Source organism: Nansenia antarctica (assembly GCF_963989245.1).
Source record: "Nansenia antarctica genome assembly, chromosome: 4".
NCBI classification, from domain to species: Eukaryota; Metazoa; Chordata; class Actinopteri; order Argentiniformes; family Microstomatidae; genus Nansenia; species Nansenia antarctica.
In genome coordinates this window covers 74,287,547-74,306,766 of record NC_137689.1, presented here as the reverse complement: position 1 = coordinate 74,306,766, position 19,220 = coordinate 74,287,547, and the positions used below count along the sequence as shown (strand labels likewise).

Genomic DNA, 19,220 nt, shown 5'->3' with positions numbered 1-19,220 from the left:
GCACAACAGCGGCTATACACCCTGAGATGCCTCAGGAAACAACACAACAAGCAGGAGATACTGGTGGCCTTCTACCACGGCGCAGTGGAGAGCATCCTCACCTTCGGCATCTCCAACTGGTTCCACAGCTGCACAACAGCGGAGAGAAACGAGCTACAGAGAGTCGTGAGAACAGCACAGAAGATCACCGGCGCCCCCCTCCCCTCTCTGGAGGAGCTGTACAACACACGCTGTCTCAGGAGGGCCTCCAAGATCTCCAAGGACCCGACCCACCCTGGGCACGTACACTTTGTCAAGCTGCCCTCGAACAGGAGGTACAGGACCCCGGCCGCTAAGACAAACAGACTGAAGGACTGCTTCTACCACAGGGCCGTCAAGGCCCTGAACACAGAAAAGGCCTAAGTTCTGGGCCCAGGACAGTCTGGACGGATTGTATGGCAGCTAGTGCTGAGGCACAAACATGTACATTTTCAAGCCTGCAAACTGTGACACTTTAAAATAATGTGAAAAAATACTCTTTGTGCAATATGACAACCCTAGTTGACTATCTGTGCAGTATAGTACAGTGGATTGTGTACATAGCCTTTATTGATGTAAACCAGCTCCTTACCTTCTTGTGATTTTATGCATCTATGCTTTTTCTAAAATGTGTTTTCTTTTTCCTTTCCTAACACCAGGGGAGCCACCCCTCCTAAATTTCGTTGTTTGGTACCTGTACTGTAGCAATGACAAATAAAGTCCATTCCATTCCATTCCATTCCATGTATGCATGTATGTGTGTGTGTGTGTGTGTGTGTGTGTGTGTGTGTGTGTGTGTGTGTGTGTGTGTGTGTATGTATGTATGTATCTATGTATGTATGTATGCATGTATCTAAACAGTACACAACCTAGCCTCTGTCCTCTCTGCCTCTCTCTCTCTCTCTCTCTCTCTCTCTCTCTCTCTCTCTCTCTCTCTCTCTCTCTCTCTCTCTCTGTGCCTAACAGTAATCCTGTAGATACTGCTGCCTCATGCTGAGGTCAGCGTTTACTGTCCTCCGTCACTGCAGAGCCACAGGTCAGCCCAGCAGCAGACGCAGGGTTTCAGGTGACACACACTCCGGGAGGAAGCTCCCCGGAAGCAGGAAATCAAACACATTTCCCGAAGGATTCGTCAAGTAGGCCTAATTAATTGAATTTCTGTCTAATTTTTCTAAGGGGAACGGAACCCTACATACAGACAACTAGTGCAGAGCTAGACCAACTAAACCACCATGTCATAGGTTAACACCTATGAAAATAACGTAACAAAAAGAAATGTCAATTTCCTATAAGTAAAAAATGCAAACACTATTCAATATCAAAAGTGAAGTTCATGCAAGTTCAGATTCAGGCTAATTTAGGCTAACTGTCATTGACAGAGTACAAGTACACTACAAAGACAAAAGTTCGACATCTAACCAGATCAAAAACCATAAAAGTATGGACAGACAGTGTGACATGTACAGACAAGGGGCGAAGATAAGTACAGTTAAGATATGTGGAGTATGATGTGTACAGGACAAGGGCAAGGGATATCAATACAACATGTACAGTTAGGGTACATTGTAAGACAGCAGTGGTGCAAAAGCTAAATCGAAGTCTGGAGTGGTACGGGGGTGTGTGTGCAATGTTCCTCCTGTTGGGGGGGTGGAGGGGGCTTGGTGGCGGTAGAGGTATAGGGGAGGGGGCTTCAAATATTGACTATTGATTTTGTCTTGTAGTTATGTGTGTACATTGTCCATTGTGATAGTCATGTGTAATGTGTTTATGTTTGATGTATTTGACATGCTGCTGTATTGAGTTTTTTCCATCTGTACCGACAACAAATTCCACCGACCTTGGTCGTGTGGTCATTAAACGATTCATTCATTCATTCATTCATTCATTCATTCATTCAGTCATTCATTCATTCAGTCATTCATTCATTCATTCATTCATTCATTCAGTCATTCATTCATTCATTCAGTCATTCATTCATTCATTCATTCATTCATTCATTCAATCATTCATTCATTCATTCATTCATGGATCATTGCTTCAACTTGTTCTACACAAGGATGCATAACCACACAACAAGGGAGGTATCTATTGTTCTCACGTCTGTGGCAGCTATGGCTAACATTTGAGTAACAACTACAAACAATTGCCTGCGTCCATACATACGTGCTCTCCACCTCCCAGAGACTGAAAACGAACACACACGCTGTTCGAACTCAGAACACACTGAACAATGAACGCTCTAGGCTTTCAGATTAAACCGCTGAAACGTTGCCAAGCAACCGTGTCACAAAGTAAACTGTCCCTTTCTGGCGCTGTTACTAATAAACAGAGAGGGCCAAGGGTGAATACAAGCAAAGGTCTTGCAAACCTGGCTTGGCTACAGGTACATGGTAGCTAGCTGCACAGGTAGAACAAAAGACAGGTGAGCTGACTAAAGGCAAAGGTAAAGGTAACATACCTCGACACGAAGACCTTGACACGAAGGAGCATATAACAGATCCAGATTCAGATTTAATTGTCATTAGCAGAGTACAAATACAAAGACAAGGAAACGCCTTCGGGCATCTAGCCAGATAGTGCATAGTGCAAAAGCCATAAAGGTGTGGGCAGATGTAGCCTATGTACAGTGTGATATATACAGACAAGGGGCGACTTATGCGTACAGTAAGATACTGTATATGCAGTATGATAGCGTTTAGCCTAATCTTGATTACATTTAATTTGATCAAAGGTCTCTGTGTGTTAGGCTAGCTCGTACGTGAGCTGAGAGCTGCCCGTGGCACACACCTTTACATAACAGAAGGTAGCCTATTGCCTTTGCCCAAGTTAGTTACCCACTTGATGTCGTCCGCATTCGCTCTGTACATATCATACTGCATATATAATGGGCTGACTTATATTTTGCACTTTGGGTGTCTAATGGTCGTACGGTCGGCAGATCGGTGGTTCAAACCCCGGCTGGCCACATGTCGAGGTGTCCTTGGGCAAGACACTGAACCACAAATTGCTCCCAATGAGCGGGGCTGGCCGGCGCCTTGCATGGTAGCTTGCCGCCACTGGTGTGCGAATGTGTGCGTGAATGGGTGAATGAGAGGCCGTTGTAAAGCGCTTTGGAATAAGGCGCTATATAAATGCAGTCCGTTTAACATTTAATGCAAAACGAGGCAGAATATTATGGCACATGCCATTTCAGGAGTCTATTTCAGTCCTAGGCCTTGTGCACCCTGTTACCATGGATATGATTTGCCTGTATGAGACAGATGGTTATGTAACGCGGGGTGTGAAACAGAAGGGAAGCAAATGTACTCTATATTGATTTGGGCTAAACAGACATCCATCCTCGGAGTGCCTCTGTGGTGTATTCATTATCTATTTACGTGCTGAGATTAGACAAACGACTACAGCAGTATTGATTTCATCCTATGGTAGAGATGCCAGGGAGAGGAAGAGAGGGAGAGATAGAGAGAGAGAGACACAAAGATAGAGAGAGACAGAGAAAGAGAGAGGGAGAGGGAGAGATAGAGAGATAGAGAGAGAGAGTGAGAGAGAGAGACAAAGAGAGAGTTAGAGACAGTGAGAGACAGAGAGAGATAGAGAGAGACAGAGAGAGAGAGATAGAGAGAGAGAGATAGAGAGAGAGTGAGAGAGAGAGAGACAGAGATAGAGTTAGAGACAGTGAGAGACAGAGAGAGAGAGAGAAAGAGACAGAGACAGAGACAGAGATAGAGAGAGAGAGATACAGAGATAGAGACAGAGACAGAGACAGAGAGAGAGAGAGAGAGAGATAGAGTTAGAGACAGTGAGAGACAGAGAGAGAGAGAGAGAGAGAAAGAGACAGAGACAGAGATAGAGAGAGAGAGATACAGAGATAGAGACAGAGACAGAGAGAGAGAGAGAGAGAGAGAGACAGAGAGAGAGACAGAGACAGAGACAGAGAGAGAGAGAGACAGAGACAGAAAATGATGCAAATGTGTCTGTGGCGGCTTTCAGTTTGCATGACAAATAAGGAATTTGAATCTGAAAGAGAATATAGTAAATCCTCCTCATAGTGTCATTTACATGGTAGACTTAATCACAGTCTCACGCACTTCCTTGATGAGAGGGGATTATTATGATTCTGCCAGCAGAAACAGCCACCTCTTCTGGCATGGCAAAATATGGGAAAGAGACAGACAATATTGTTTTACTATTGTTGTTTTGTGCTACTTCTGTGTTCTGGTGCTATACTATTCCGGCATATGAATGAATTGTCCTGTAATTTCATACTGGAACGTGACGCCGAGGTCCTGTACGCACGCCACTGGACCTCTGGACCTCACACCACTATTGTTTGTCTAGTAGTGATGACGTCCGGTCTGCCAGGACACATTGTCAACACTGATACAACGATATAAAGACAACAAAACAAATACCGGTTTAGGGGTCATCCACCCTGTCTCAGTTCATTCCCATTACGTGAACTGTCAGGTAACTGTCTGTGTTAGAGATGAGATGGGCTGTATAGATAGATAGGTGTATGATGCAAAGAGCATATGCGGTAGGATTCTGATGAGCTAAGCTACTATCAGTCAGGAGTGCTGAGACTGCATGTTTTCATATCGTCCCTTCATCGGGCCATGCAAATGTTGTAGAAGGAAGTGGGCCTGAAAAGAGGGGGGGTATTCCATCAACGTCGCTAAAAGAAAATCCAGGCTCTTTTGATAATCTCGCCAGATTTATAAAAAAACAAGTCTGTTTTCTTTTTTCTTTTTTTCTTTTTTTTTTGGGGGGGGGACGTCTCGCGAGATTTATCAGAATATGCCTGGATTTTTTTAGTTAGCGACGTTGATGGAATACCCCCCAGGTGTTAGTGAACAGTAACAGCGCCTGGTGTGATCTCATGCCAGAAGGTCTGAGCTGATGAGATGAATCGGGCAAAAAGAAAATACCCACCATAGCCTCTTCGAAGATGCGACAATGTTTACACGTAACACTGGTATTGACTATGATCATATGAGAGCTTTGCATTAAATCAGCCTACGACACATGTCAGTGAAAAGCCAAAGGTAGGATGCTGCCTGGATGCAACGCAACACCCGCGTAGGCTAATATGAGTTTACACTGAGGAGGGTGTACTCAGGTAAAGGGAAAGTAAACACAGGTGCATCGTCAGCAATTTGATAGATAGATAGATAGATTTTTCTGTAGCATCGACTGAACCTGCAGGCTACAGCAGCCTGTTTCTCTAGGGAACATATCAGAAACATTTATGCATTTATTTATGCATGCATTACCATTACCATTACCCTAGACACAATATGACCAGTGGGGCTACGTGAATGTAGACCCAGCTGCATGCAAGCATGCATATTTGATAGTGGTGATAATAAAAAATGTTGGAAAGTTATTGATTTGTCTGTTTTAGAGGGTCTCCGCATACCTACAATACAAACACTTTGAGCAGCAACGTTTGCAGGAAAAGTGCTATAGGCCTACAAATAAAGAGTATTATTATTATTATTATTGTTATTATTATTATTATTATCATCATTATTATTATTATTATTATTATTATTATTATTATCATTATTATTATTATTATTATTATTATTATTATTATTATCATTATCATTATTATTATTATTATTATTATTGTTGTTATTATTATTATCATTATTATCATTATTATTATTATTATTATCATTATTATTATTATTGTTATTATTGTCATTATTATTATTATTATTATTGTTATTAATATTATTATTATTATTGTTATTATTATTATTATTATTATTATTATTATTATTATTATTATTATTATTATTATCATTATTATTACCTAGGACACACACGCTCTTGACGTCCCCTCGCTCCAGCATGTGTGAGTCCAGCACCCGGTACCATCCGTTGGGGTAGACGGGGGGCAGCTCGCCTGTCTTCCTCCTCCGACGCACGTCGTTGGCCGCCTGGGCTCGGGACCGACCGTCCTCCGCGATGTAGCCCACCTCGTCGGGGGACCTGAGCAGCTCCAGGGGGGCGAACAGCAGCCTGTACAGCCAGCCCAGGGCCAGCAGCGCCACCCCGGCCACCACGCAGGCCACGGCGCGGGCAGGGGCGCCGGAGACCCCCGCTCTCCTCCACAGCTCCGGGGGGTCCTGCATGACGACCACCGCGGCCAAGGCTACTATCCCCATGACCACCACCACCTTATTTTGACCTTCCATAATCTCTCTGGTTTTGGTTGTGTGTTAGTAGGCTACGTGTATCTCTCTCCGCACTGTCACTGATGGCTGGTGGGTGTTGGGCAGACTGGGTGGGCTGCAGACAGAGTCCGGTGGAGCCTGGGTGTGCTGCATTCATGGGATTTCCTTATGTCCGTGTGCCAGTCTCCTGTGCGACTTGTTCTTATCATAATGTTTGTCATCATGCATGCTTGTGTCGGAGGGAGGCAGAGGCACCTTGGAGACGGGATGACACGCCCCCCGGCAGGTGTCGCTTATAGCCTCTCTACCCTGCCGGCAACAAGGGTGGATTTATTTACCTCTTTTATACTACCGCCAGCTGCCTGCTGCTTCTTTCTTCTTCCTGCAGTCTTTATCCAAACCCAACAACTCAGGGCTGATTAGGCTATGCAGAAACTCAGTTGTTCCGCTTAATGTCACTGAGGGATGGGAGTGAAACATTCGATGGCACAGCAGCACGCCAGCAGTTTGTCAGAAATTCTTGACAGAAAATAATATCTTACATCGATGAAACAACAGTGAACTCTGGTGGCAATTATAAGAATTGCAGCTGAGCTATATTGTAAGGACCTTTTGAGAGATGACCTTTTTGTAGACTAGTGATTGATGTCGACTAGTGATTGGTTGATATATTGACGAAATAGAGAATATGAAATAAATAATTGACCATCATAATGTACAATATAATGTGAGCCGTATTTAAAAAAACAACACATGGTTGATCGTTAATTTGCATTTATTTATTTTCGAATGGCATTTTGTACCACTGAACGCCTTGCATTTGTCACCTCACACAAAGAATCTGCATAGTTTTTGAATCTGGCGTGATGATTGACAGTTGTGTCTCTGCTCAGATAAAAGTATTGTTGCCCGAGCTGCTCCCGACGGTGGGGAGGTCAGCGTAGGTGCTGGTCCACCAGTGCACGAAGCGCGTCCTCAACTTCTGCTTGACGTAGTCCTTGTTCATATCTGAGTGGATGTCCAGGTACTGGTGGCCAGTCTCGGTGAACACAGGCCAGGTCACAGGCACCTTGGACTCCCCTTTGTTGGGGTTTCTGTAGATCGGGGGTGGGGGGGGGGTAGGGTGGAGGGCGTGGGGTGGGGTGGAGGAGGTAGGGTGGAGGGGGTAGGGTGGAGGGGGTAGGGTGGAGGGGTGGAGAGGGTGGAGGGGGTAGGGTGGAGGGGTGGAGAGGGTGGAGGGGGTGGAGGGGGTAGGGTGGAGGGGTGGAGAGGGTAGGGTGGAGGGGTAGGGTGGTGGGGTGGAGAGGGTGGAGGGGGTGGAGGGGGTAGGGTGGAGGGGGTGATAACAGGAAGTCAGGGTGAGATCAATAAACCGTAGTGATATTGATTATTTCAAATGATGACAGATGGTAGAGTGGAACGACCTCCCACTGAACATCAAGACCGCCCCCGATCTAGAGACTCACTCTGCTTAAAACTCACTACTGTCGTGACCTAGGCTACTGAGATGCTCCTGATGTGTGATAGTATGAATGTCTGTCTTTGAATGTGTGCGGTTATGAATGTTAGACGTCCTCCATGTTTATGTTGTTGTCCTTACCCGTCTGTGTTTCCATATTCCATCATGTTTTCTCTCTGTTTTAGAGTCCGCACTCAAGGCGCCCTAAACCGGTGTAGTTTTGTGCGTGTTTAAATACCTTGACTATGACTATGAATATGACTATGACTATGACTATGACTATGACTATGACTATGGAATACTCTGCTGTCTGTGTGTATACGATAAGTCCAGGATCAGATCAGATCAATAAATCAAAGTGATAGCGATGAAGATTTCAAAATGTCAAAATGATTCCAAAACGTCAGAGTAGCGTCTATTGTCTGTGTGTGTGCGGTTCCTCTCATACAGGGTTTGTGCTTTGACACCATAGAGACATACAGCATGTACTGTGTCTCTGTCCGTGATACAGCCATTGATTTGTGACAGCAGCTGGTGAAAGCGGAAACAAGTCGGCAACCAATCAATTCCCCGTGGGTAAATGGTAAATGGTAAATGGACTGCACTTATATAGCGCCTTTTTTGCTGCTCCAAAGCTGCTCCAAAGCGCTTTACAACGGCCTCTCATTCACCCATTCACACACACATTCACACACCAATGGCGGCAAGCTGCCATACAAGGCGCCGGCCCGCTCACTGGGAGCAATTCTTGGGGTTCAGTGTCTTGCCCAAGGACACTTCGACATGTGGCCAGCCGGGGCTCGAACCGCTGATCTGCCATTACTCACCGAATCCATTGCATTACAATGTTTTGGCTTGACTAGCGAGTATGTCATTGATTTTCACCAACATTGAAATGTATCTAAATTTTTCTGAATAAAAGTCTGAACATTTTGATCGTCTGCCGACTTGTTCCCGCTTTTACCAGCTGCTGTCACGTTTGGTTACAGTGCTTGTTGTTTTTACCCGGTTTGGGCAAAGTTGGTCCAGTAGGCGATCATGTAGCCAGAGAGGTCACGGTGACTGGGCCAGTAGAACAGGGGCGTGGTGAAGGGCTTGCCGAACATATACTGCAGGTCGTCAGCGTGGTCAGCCCTCATCCAGCTGGGGTAGGGCCTGGCCAGGCCAGCCATGCGGCTGGGCTCGGAGAACACGTAGGAGTAGGTGCTTGCAGTCCTGGGGTAGCAGGGTAACAACAGATAGAGAGAGAGAGAAAGAGAGAGAAGGAGAGAGGGAGTTGAAGTAAGGAGAGGGAGTTGGACATAATTACATCACAAATCGTGCGCTTAGAATTCTAAGGTTCTATCTCCGTTTAGGGCAGTTCAGAGATATTGAGCGTCAACGTTTTTACATTCCATTATGTTTTGTGAGATGGAACCGTTGTATTTTATTAATTACTAACTGAAAAATTTCAACATTTAAAAAATAACACCACACAGGCATTAACAAACACCTAATGGATCAGGTTATGTAAAAAACTCAATTTTGACCAAAAATGGAGATAGAACCTTATAATTCTAACGTCACGAAATGCTGCTCTGTCACATCGATGGCAGTAAGGCTGTACTTAACTCCTCCTCCTCCGGCTGATCGGGGTGGTCAGTCAGGCTGGGGGATGTTACATAACACTGTTCTTACTCTGTATAATGTTTCAGATGACTATTTTTATTTTTGATTTTATTCTATTGTCACTTTATTTTATCACACGCTGTCTCAGGAAGGCCTCCAAGATCTCCAGGGACCCGACCCACCCTGGGTACGTACACTTTACCAGGCTGCCCTCGAAAAGGCGGTTCAGGACCCTGGCCGCTAAGACAAACAGACTGAAGAACAGCTTCTACCACAGGGCCGTCCAGGCCCTGAACACAGCAAAGACCTAAGTTCTGGGCCCTGGACAGTCTGGACGGATTGTATGGCAGCTGCTGGACTGAAAAAATCAGGTGTAGTGCTGAGGCACAAACATGTACATTTCAAGCCTGCAAACTGTGACACTTTAAATAACGTGAAACAATACTATTGTGCAATATGACAACCCTAGTCGTCTATCTGTACAGTATAGTACAGTGGATTGTGTACATAGCCTTACTTATGTAAACCAGCTCCTTCCCTTCTTGTGATTTTTTTTTTTTTTTTTTTTTTTTTTTCCTTTCCTAACACCAGGGGAGCCACCCCTCCTAAATTTCGTTGTTTGGTACCTGTACTGTAGCAATGACAATAAAGTCCATTCATTCATTCATTCATTCATTCATTCATTCATTCATTTTGTTGTTGTTGTTGTTGTTGTTGTTGTTTGTGAGCTGCTGTAACGCCTTAATTTCCCCTTGGGTATCAATAAAGTACCTATCTATCCATCCATCCATCCATCCGCCCACCCATCCACCCACCCACCCACCCACCCACCCATCCATCCATTCATCCATCCATCCATCCATCCATCCATCCATCCATCCATCCATTCATCCATCCATCCATCCATCCATCCATCCACCCATCCATCCACCCACCCACCCATCCATCCACCCATCCATCCACCCACCCATCCATCCACCCACCCATCCATCCATCCACCCACCCATCCACCCATCCATCCACCCGTCCACCCATACTGTAAGTTGGGATAGCTGAAATGCACTGAGTGATAGAGTTTGGCTCACTGGGCGTTGGTAGCATGCAGGTAGAGAGCAGCTTGGGCTGGCACCAGGAACATGAAGTCAGTTTCGATCTCCACAATGGTCTGCTTGATGACACTTCGGCTGGGCTTCTCCCCCCAGTTATATGAGTACATTGCGAAAGCGCTGTTGAGACCGGCCTCCCCCTTCTCCTTGGTCAGAGCGCCCAGGAGCGTCTTCAGGTCTTCCCTGTGGAAAAAGAAAGGGGGAACAGGAGAGAGATCTGTCTCAAGACATTTTGTTCTAACTCCACTGCCAGGGATCTGATGAAATGATACCACCGTCCTTATAGACTTGCGACATGAGTTGACATGAGTTGAAGGGTTCGGGTTTGAGATGAAGTTTATGATCTCTAGTATGTACTCTCCCAAACATTGATATGTGAGATTAATAATGAGATTGAGACGGATCAGCCCATTCGTGAGCTTAGAATTATAAGGTTCTATCTCCGTTTAGGGTAGTTCAGAGATATTGAGTGTAAATGACCCATATATTTTATAACATGTATAACAAGGTTAAGATAAGGACTTTTCATTAAGGTACTTTGTATACCACATATTATTTGAATATCAAAATGTTATTATAGCCAACCGTCTTTATTTTGAAGAACACAACTTTAATTTGAAGAACACAAGTATATTCTCCCCGTGTTACTGCGCATGCGCGAGAGAGTTAGAACGGAGAAGAAGGCAAGGTGGTTAAGAAAGACGGTTAAATTGGTATACGGATTTGTGAAGAATTATCGTCTCATTATCGTTTTATAGCAACTAGCTGGAAGGCGAAGAGGTATGTTTGTATTGACTGTCAATTTAATTTCATTGTTGTGTATGATTTGAATGTATTGATTCAATGCTGTGGAAAACGCTCTGGAATTAGCAAAGTATACTGAATGCTAGCGGATGGATGCTGATTGTAGCTGTGTGTTGTTCTACTTTCAGCTCTTACGGTGTGTCTATGGTGCTTTTGGTGCGTGTAAATAAAAGGTTAAACTGCATCATTGACCATCAGTTATTGTGTTGTCCGGCAACACTTTCTTTATTTTCTTAATATTTGATGTAGTGACACCACTTCCGGTTTACCGCAAATCTACTTCCGGTTTGGGAGTGCGTCCTTTGCCAGAGAGAGACCGAGACTTTATGCGTGTTCTCCATTCATCATCCAACATCCATGTTCAGGTTTACACAAAGCAATGTTGTAAGTACGAAATATCAAGTGTTGGATTGGTAGCTTTATATATTAGTCATCATTTGTTGGGAATATTATGTTTTTAGTTATTATTTTGTAGCTAGATTGTTAGGCCAAAAAAGCGGACTTTCTAGTTAACCACTGTTTGTGTACATCCTGTTGAAACATGTTTTGTGCTGTTTGTCTTGCAGTTTTTACCAGTTCAATATACCTGATTTGAAAAGCCACCCTACGCCTCTTTCTTTGATGAACTTTATTGACAAGGTTTAGCTTGATGTTACCAGAGAACATTATAGTTTTTAATAAGGAGTCCGGCTGGAATGCTACATTGAGCGTCAAAGTGTTTACATTCCATTATGTTTTGTGAGATGGAACCTTTGTATTTTATTCATTACTAACTAAAAAATGTCAACATTTAAAAAAATAACACCACACAGGCATTAATAAACACCTAATGGACCAGACTATGTAAAAAACTCAATTTTGACAAAAATGGAGATACCTAGAACCTTATAATTCTAACGTCACGCATTGTCACTCACACAGGGGTGTCTATGAGGGGAGAGTTGATGGAGGGGACGTCCAGGCCAGTGAAAAGGTGGGCGTCCATGTCGTTAACCCCGGTGAGATAGTCGACGTCGGCTGCGTTGCCGAACAGTTTCCCAGGATCCTCAGGGAGGAAGTCTCCATCGACCACGGCGGAGAAGGCCAGGTTCAACACCACGGGGTCTGGAGACGGAGACAGAGACAGTCACACACTCTTACGGAACCGCTATGACAGACAGTTCGTGAGCTTAGAACTATAAGGTTCTATCTCCGTTTAGGGCAGTTCAGAGATATCGAGCGTCAAAGTTGTTACATTCCATTATGTTTTGTGACATGGAACCTTTGTATTTTTATTAATTACTAACTCAAAAATGTAAACATTTAAAAAAAATAACACCACACAGGCATTAATAAACACCTAATGGATCAGATTATGTAAAACACTCAACAAAAAAAAACTCAACAGAGATAGAACCTTATAATCCTAACGTCACGAGTTTCCCACAGATCTCAACCCTGTTACCCTCATTGTACTATACAATACTGACCGGCTGGAGAGAAATGCACTTCCAGGCTTCCAGCCAGGGTGAGGGCCGCGGGGTCCGTCATCCTCAGACAGGACATCATCGTGTCGTCAGTGGGGCAGTTCACCTTCTTTGCAATCTTAATAGAAACGGGATGAGATTGAGTAATCACCTGAACAGCTAGCCTCACCGTCCGCCCATGCAATGGGACCGCTGATAGGGCTTTCACACCGGCAAAGAACCGTGCCGGTTCGCGTTCGGAAACGCGGGCTCGTTCGCCAGACAGCGCCAACGTTCGGAGGTTTCCGAACGCGAACCGGCACGGTTCTTTGCCGGTGTGAAAGCCCTATGAGATAGTAATAATGATAATAATAATAATAATAATAATAATAATAATACATTAGACTTATATAGCGCTTTTCTAGACACTCAAAGACGCTTTACAAACTGAAAAGATCGAGTAGTAATAATAAAAAAATAAATAAAAGAAAGTATAGGGCCTAATTAAGGTAGTGCAGGGGACACATGGGAAGGGGAGGGGGGGGAGCGGTTTAACTGGTGATGGTGAGCTTGAAGAGGTGGGTTTTGATGGCCTGTTTAAATGTTGGCAAGGTGTTGGCCTGTCTGATGTGGTTGGGGAGGGCGTTCCAGAGGGACGGGGCTGCGACATACAGGGACACATACCGACTCTGCTTGGGCTCTGGGGTTCCTGTTGACGGCCCAGGGGCAGAGGGCCGTCCCGCTCTGGGAAATGGCCCTGCGGATCAGCCCTTTGTTTTTGGGAGACAGAATCTGAGTGGGAGTAAATACACAACACGTATGAGTATGCGAGTGTGCGCGCACACACACACACACACATAGACACACGCACACGCACACACACACACACACACACACACACACACTCTCTATCAACTCTCCCCTCATAGACACACACACACACATACACACACGGTCACACACACACACACACAGACACACACCACACACACACGCACACACACACATGCACACACACACACACTCACACACACACACACACACACACACACACACACGCACACATACACACACATACACATACACACACACACACACACGTACACACACACACACATACACACACATACACACACACCTGGAAGTTGACGCTAGCCGCTCCGGCGGACTCTCCGAAGAGGGTGATGTTGTCAGGGTCTCCACCGAAGGAGCGGATGTTCCTGTGAGTCCAGGCAATGGCAGCCTGCTGGTCCCACAGCCCATAGTTGCCTGTCAAGGGAGAGAAGCTCTGTGAGACAGCTGCAAGTAGCTGGGGGGAACTTTGTTTGCAACAGAGAGGCCAGAATTTTAAAAAGAATAAGAAAAATACAAAGCTGCACACTGGGATGAATGCATTACCGAATACTGAAGGCATACAGTCAGGATAGTATAGTAGTATCAGTGATTCCCGCAGAAATGAAATATACTTTGGGGGAACGACTCGGGCGGGGGGGGGAGTGGGATTTGAAAAATGTTGAGATTTTTTTTTCTCAATTCCTGCATTCTACTGAATTTTCATAGTAACACTGCACTTCAGACAACCTACAACAGGTGATGGTGTCTAGGTCTTTAAGTGTTAAACAGCTGAGAGCAGTCACTGCTGTTTTTTGTGGTCTTCTTTCACACACACATCTTACCAAGTGTGTATGAACATCCTCACAAACCAACAAAGAACATGATCTATATCGAATTTAAGACAGAAAACTCCACACTGGTATCTGATCGTCAATCACCCATCGTTGGCTCCCCCCAAAGTATAATTTATGGTTTTTTACGGGGTTTTTTACTCACTGAGCACAAATTATACTGGGGGGAGCCATTATACTTTGGGGGCCCCCCAAAGTATTAACATGCTGTGGGAATCACTGAGTATACACACATTTGGTGGAAGGGATTCAAAGGCCTAGGAATCAGTATCTGGAGGCAGGGTACCTCAGCTAACATGCTGTATTGAGCCACTGACCCCCTGCCAGGCAAAGCCGTGGTTGGTTGACACCTACCAGGTCCACTGGCGTCTCCAGAGCTGAGGAAGCCGAGCGTACCCACGCGGTAGGCTATCGTCACCACGATAACGTTGCCCCTGTCGGCGAGCTCCTGTCCGTCATACAGATAGTTGTCCAGGAAGTTAGCCCCCATTGACCCTCCGATCAGGAGGCCACCTCCAAAGATCCAGATCATGACTGGGAGGTCACTGGACACTAGGAAGGAAGGGAGGAGACATGTTTCAGTACAATCATAGAGTCATAGTACAGTAGCATATAGTCATATCAATATCATATACCTCAATGGAACATGTGGTGTATTGAGTTGTAGGTTGAAGAGACCAAGGCCTACTAGGGTCTTATCTTATGTTATTCGGTTGACAACCGTCTGACGTCAAACGTGACGTTTAGCAATTTCCGGGTCCAAAACAGAAATTCCCTGCACCAGAGTACCAGTGTACTACAGCGGTAGAATGACAGTTCAATCGTTTTTTAGACTGGGATCTATTCATACAACAAGGGACGCAGCACTTTCCCGTTTTCCCATATTTGTCAGCGTCTTTGAGCCTCGAAAAAGCGCTAAACAAATATTATGAATTATTATTATTATTACTGAGGCATTTCGAAGAGAGCGCCTCAGCCAACGTTGGACCCGGAAACACGTCACAACTTAATAACCGAATAGTGACATAAGTACACCATAACTTCACTAGACCACCATGTCTTCTTGATTTACAGATGGTGGTGTTGAAGTCTCATCTGATGTTATGATCAAATAGGTGAGGGACCCAGGTGTGTTACCTTTGCGGCCTTGAGGGACCCAGATGTTCAGGTAGAGACAGTCCTCACTACCACGGGTATCAGACATGGTCAAGGTCAACTGTAGACACCTCTGCCTGTACTCTGTAGCCTTGAGAACACCTGAGGGGAGACGCAGAGAGAGAGAGAGGCAAGGCAAGTTTATTTGTATAGGACATTTCATACAACAGGGGCCATTCAAAGTGCTTTAACGCACCTGAGATGAGCATAGTAAGAAAATAAAAACCGACAATGAATAAAAGCAAATATAAGAAGTTAATAGATAAAACATTTAATAAGAAAATAGTTAATGGATAAAAGACGTTGATAGAAGTTTGTGTTTAATCATAACTCCTGCAAAACATGAAGGTTTTTTAGATTAGATTTAAATATTGAGAGTCACCTGGGATGAGTGTTAGTGAGGGACAGGAGGACATGTCTGAGTTCCTTATAAATGTGCTTTAATATTTGCAATTTCATTTCCTTTAATAGAACCATTCATCTGAGACAGATCTTTCTGGAACTCACCGTCCCATCCAGGGTGAGGCTTGGGCTTCTCAAACCTCCCGGGAATGTCACCAAAGGGGATTCCCCTGAACCGGTCCACAGAACTGAAGAGCCCAGTGTTAATGTTCTCCCCCTGCACCATGCCACCCTCCGTGTACACCACTCCCAGCTACAGGCCAAGAGACAAACAATCTGAATCAGAATTCTTTATTTGGCCAAGTACAATACCAGTCAAACGTTTGGACACGTTTCCCCCATTCAATCGAATGGGAAAGTGTGTCCAAACTTTTGACTGTTACTCATTATCACTATTTGCACTTCTGGTTAGATGCTCAACTGAATTTCGTTGTCTGGTACTTGTGTACTCTGCAACAACATTAAAGTTGAATCTAATCTAATCTAAACTAATCTAAAACATATACAGGAAGATGATTTGGTGAGGTTCATGCATTAGGACATAAAAAACAACAATATATAAGCAAAAATAACTTTAAAAAGAATAGCAAAAAAACAAGAACAATAAATGATGTAGGCTAAGAGGCAATGAGGCAGGTGAAGTGGGTATGCGGTTAAAATGGTTTTGTTTACTTTGTGCCAAGCAAAGAACATTTCTAAAGTGAATCATGGTGTCGTTTTAGTTGGTGTGTGTGTGTGTGTGTGTGTGTGTGTGTGTGTGTGCGCGCTGGCTGCTGGCATAAACAGTCTATGTGGTCGTTTAGGGCCACAACCGCTAGAGGGGGCCACACTTTTGCTGTCGATTTAGCGCTAGCTACCACCCACCACCTGTCAATCAAAAACTCTGCTACCCCTATCGACAAAACACCCGTGAATGAAAATGTCCGCTAGTAACCTCCCCCCCCCCCCCCCCCTGTCGACGAAACAGGGCAGGGGGGGCCACAATCTTGCGTAGGGTCATCAAAGTCCTAGGGCTGCGCCTGTGGAGGGGGGGGGGGGGGGGTTATATTATATTTTTAGGTTCATTAATCATTAGTGAACTATGAACGGCTGGTAGGTTCACACTCTGATAAACACTGATAAATCCAGCAAAAACTTCCAGTTTGAAAACAAACTGTAGTATTTCTTAACCCCTTTTTTTCCCTTTTTTTTTTTTTTTACAGACTGAAATTCTTATTATTAGGAATAACCCCTTGAGATATCTCGTTTTCGAGCGAGTGACAACAATACGATAACAACACGGTTAGACAACACATTTAACACAAAACTAAAATAACACAACACAAAACATGAAAAAAATGCAAAAACAAAACAAAAAACTGACAAACGAAACCAAGAAATCTAAATTAACACAAAGCACAAAGAGCATACAGATGGATCTTTAACTCATTGGTAATAAAAGAGTGTAAATGTCGGTGATAGCATAAGTTCAGTCATTATAAGTGTTGTTAGAGAGGTGATATTATTATGTACAATTGAGCTTATAACAAGAGGACCGTGCTTTTTTAAACAGGTGGAAAGATGATGAAGGACAGAATATTTACAGGCAGATTATTCCTGTCAAATGGAGCTTTAAACATAAAGGCATTCTTAGCCATTGATTTAGAAACAGCAGGAACAGAAGAAAAAAAAAGACATGAACAGAGTGTCTCAATTGATAATTAGAGGAGAAGAGAATCATCAACTGCTTTAAATAGAAAGCATACTTGGAATGTTTACATTTAAAATGTAACTGCCAATGTCTCTGTCTTCTTGTGGTGGGAGAGGGCCAGTTGAGAGTTTCATACATTGTGCAATGATGAGTTAAGAAAGGACAGTCAAGAACAAATCTGCAAAGTCTATTATAAGCCACATTAAAAGGAAGAAGATTAGTTTTGGAGGCCACCAGATATATCAGCATAGTTGAATACTGGTAAAATTAGTTGAGAAGTTTCTTTCTAACGGTAAATTAGTAGCAGTTTCTGGATCGGTAAAGAATTCCAATAGCGAGGTTCATTTATGAGTGATATGGCATTTAAATGAAAGAGTCATAGACCCCTTGCATTCTGAGAGTATCACTATTACTATTACTAGCCTCTTATCTACCAGCTACTACACAGTATTCTCACTCTACATAACATCTTGTATCTGTATGGGACCCAAATTAATACGAGGCATGAAAAGTCCCCTTTCAATATTTTAGGGTTAGGGTTAGGGTGTCTGTAGACACACGGCCTTGACAAGTTGACTTGTATTTTAGGATATCAGATGATTACTGTGTTTGATGTAGTAAGTGTTGTAATGCTGAATGTTAGGCACTGCTGTTAAGCCAGCTCAGAGATCTAACAGGTCTTCAGGAGTCTTAGGTCAGTGACAGTCAATAGAACAATATCTAGTGATGATGCAGGTCGTGTATTTGTGATTTCAGGTGAGTGAAGATGTCCTTAAGTGCATAAAAGCGTTATCACACATGATAAGTGAATGTATAAACCATTACGTGTATCAGTGAAAGACGTGAACTGTGTGTAAAAGTTCACCAGATAAAAATAAATATACCTGTGTTTTTATAAAACCTAGAGTGTACAGCTAGCCAAATGGCCACAGGAAGTGAGTCATAAGTGAGTCATTTAATTAATTAACTAAATCTTAATTCGTTATTCGAATCTCTGAATATGTGAATGTGTGCATCAGTATTTCGCTATGTTTGTGAAGTGTCTTGTACAAGTTAATATTTATTTTAGAGAATGAAAATCTACATATTTGACCGGACTAGTGTCAGTCAGTACAGCCAGACCCATTGATGATACAGGCTGATACAGGCCGTTCTAAACTTCTACACAAAGTGAATGAATTGAAACTGAATTATTCAAGCGAGTGACCTGATCTGTATGCAACATATTAAAAACTCTCTCCACCAATAAGCTGAGCAATAAATAACAGTCCATAAAAAAATAACTTTCATCATCATGTTAAATTACTGAAGACTATCTCATCTTCTTCATCAAGTCATGACCTTATAATTACATCAACAAGAATTATAAGGTTCTATCTCCATTTTTTGTCAAAATTGAGTTTTTTACATAATCTGATCCATTTTGTGGTGTTTATTAATGCCTGTGTGGTGTTATTTTTAAAATGTTGAAATTCTTTAGTTAGTAATTAATAAAATACAACGGTTCCATCTCACAAAACATAATGGAATGTAAAAACGTTGACGCTCAATAATTTAATGACACTGCAGACTTACAGTGGCAGCCGAGGCTGACCCCAGGAACAGGGCTGCCGCGACCAGAGCGCCCAGTGTCTTCATCGTCGTTGTCCAGAAACAGCTGTAG

General features: G+C 43.6%; 2 protein-coding genes across 2 annotated transcripts in view; both read right to left on the bottom strand.

Annotated features, from left to right (window-relative positions):
- Positions 1 to 6,434, bottom strand: part of LOC308156375 (cholesterol 7-desaturase nvd) — a gene marked incomplete at its 3' end in the record, with an annotated part of 13,115 nt that extends 6,681 nt beyond the window's left edge. The window contains exon 1 of the mRNA XM_080529713.1: positions 5,840 to 6,434. Within this exon, the coding sequence (XP_080385839.1) occupies positions 5,840 to 6,224 (385 nt within the window). The 5' untranslated portion in view covers positions 6,225 to 6,434. The remainder of the gene's footprint in view (positions 1 to 5,839) is intronic.
- A 537-nt stretch (positions 6,435 to 6,971) lies between these two features.
- LOC308156540 (bile salt-activated lipase-like) lies at positions 6,972 to 19,220 on the bottom strand. The gene is made up of 11 exons (XM_080529907.1): positions 19,133 to 19,220; positions 15,973 to 16,120; positions 15,448 to 15,567; positions 14,665 to 14,862; positions 13,764 to 13,894; positions 13,310 to 13,417; positions 12,650 to 12,764; positions 12,098 to 12,284; positions 10,356 to 10,559; positions 8,668 to 8,877; positions 6,972 to 7,297 (listed from the first exon to the last, which is right to left on the bottom strand). Exons 1-11 carry the CDS (start codon positions 19,193 to 19,195, stop codon positions 7,093 to 7,095), a joined length of 1,689 nt encoding a protein of 562 aa, XP_080386033.1. The 5' UTR covers positions 19,196 to 19,220; the 3' UTR covers positions 6,972 to 7,092.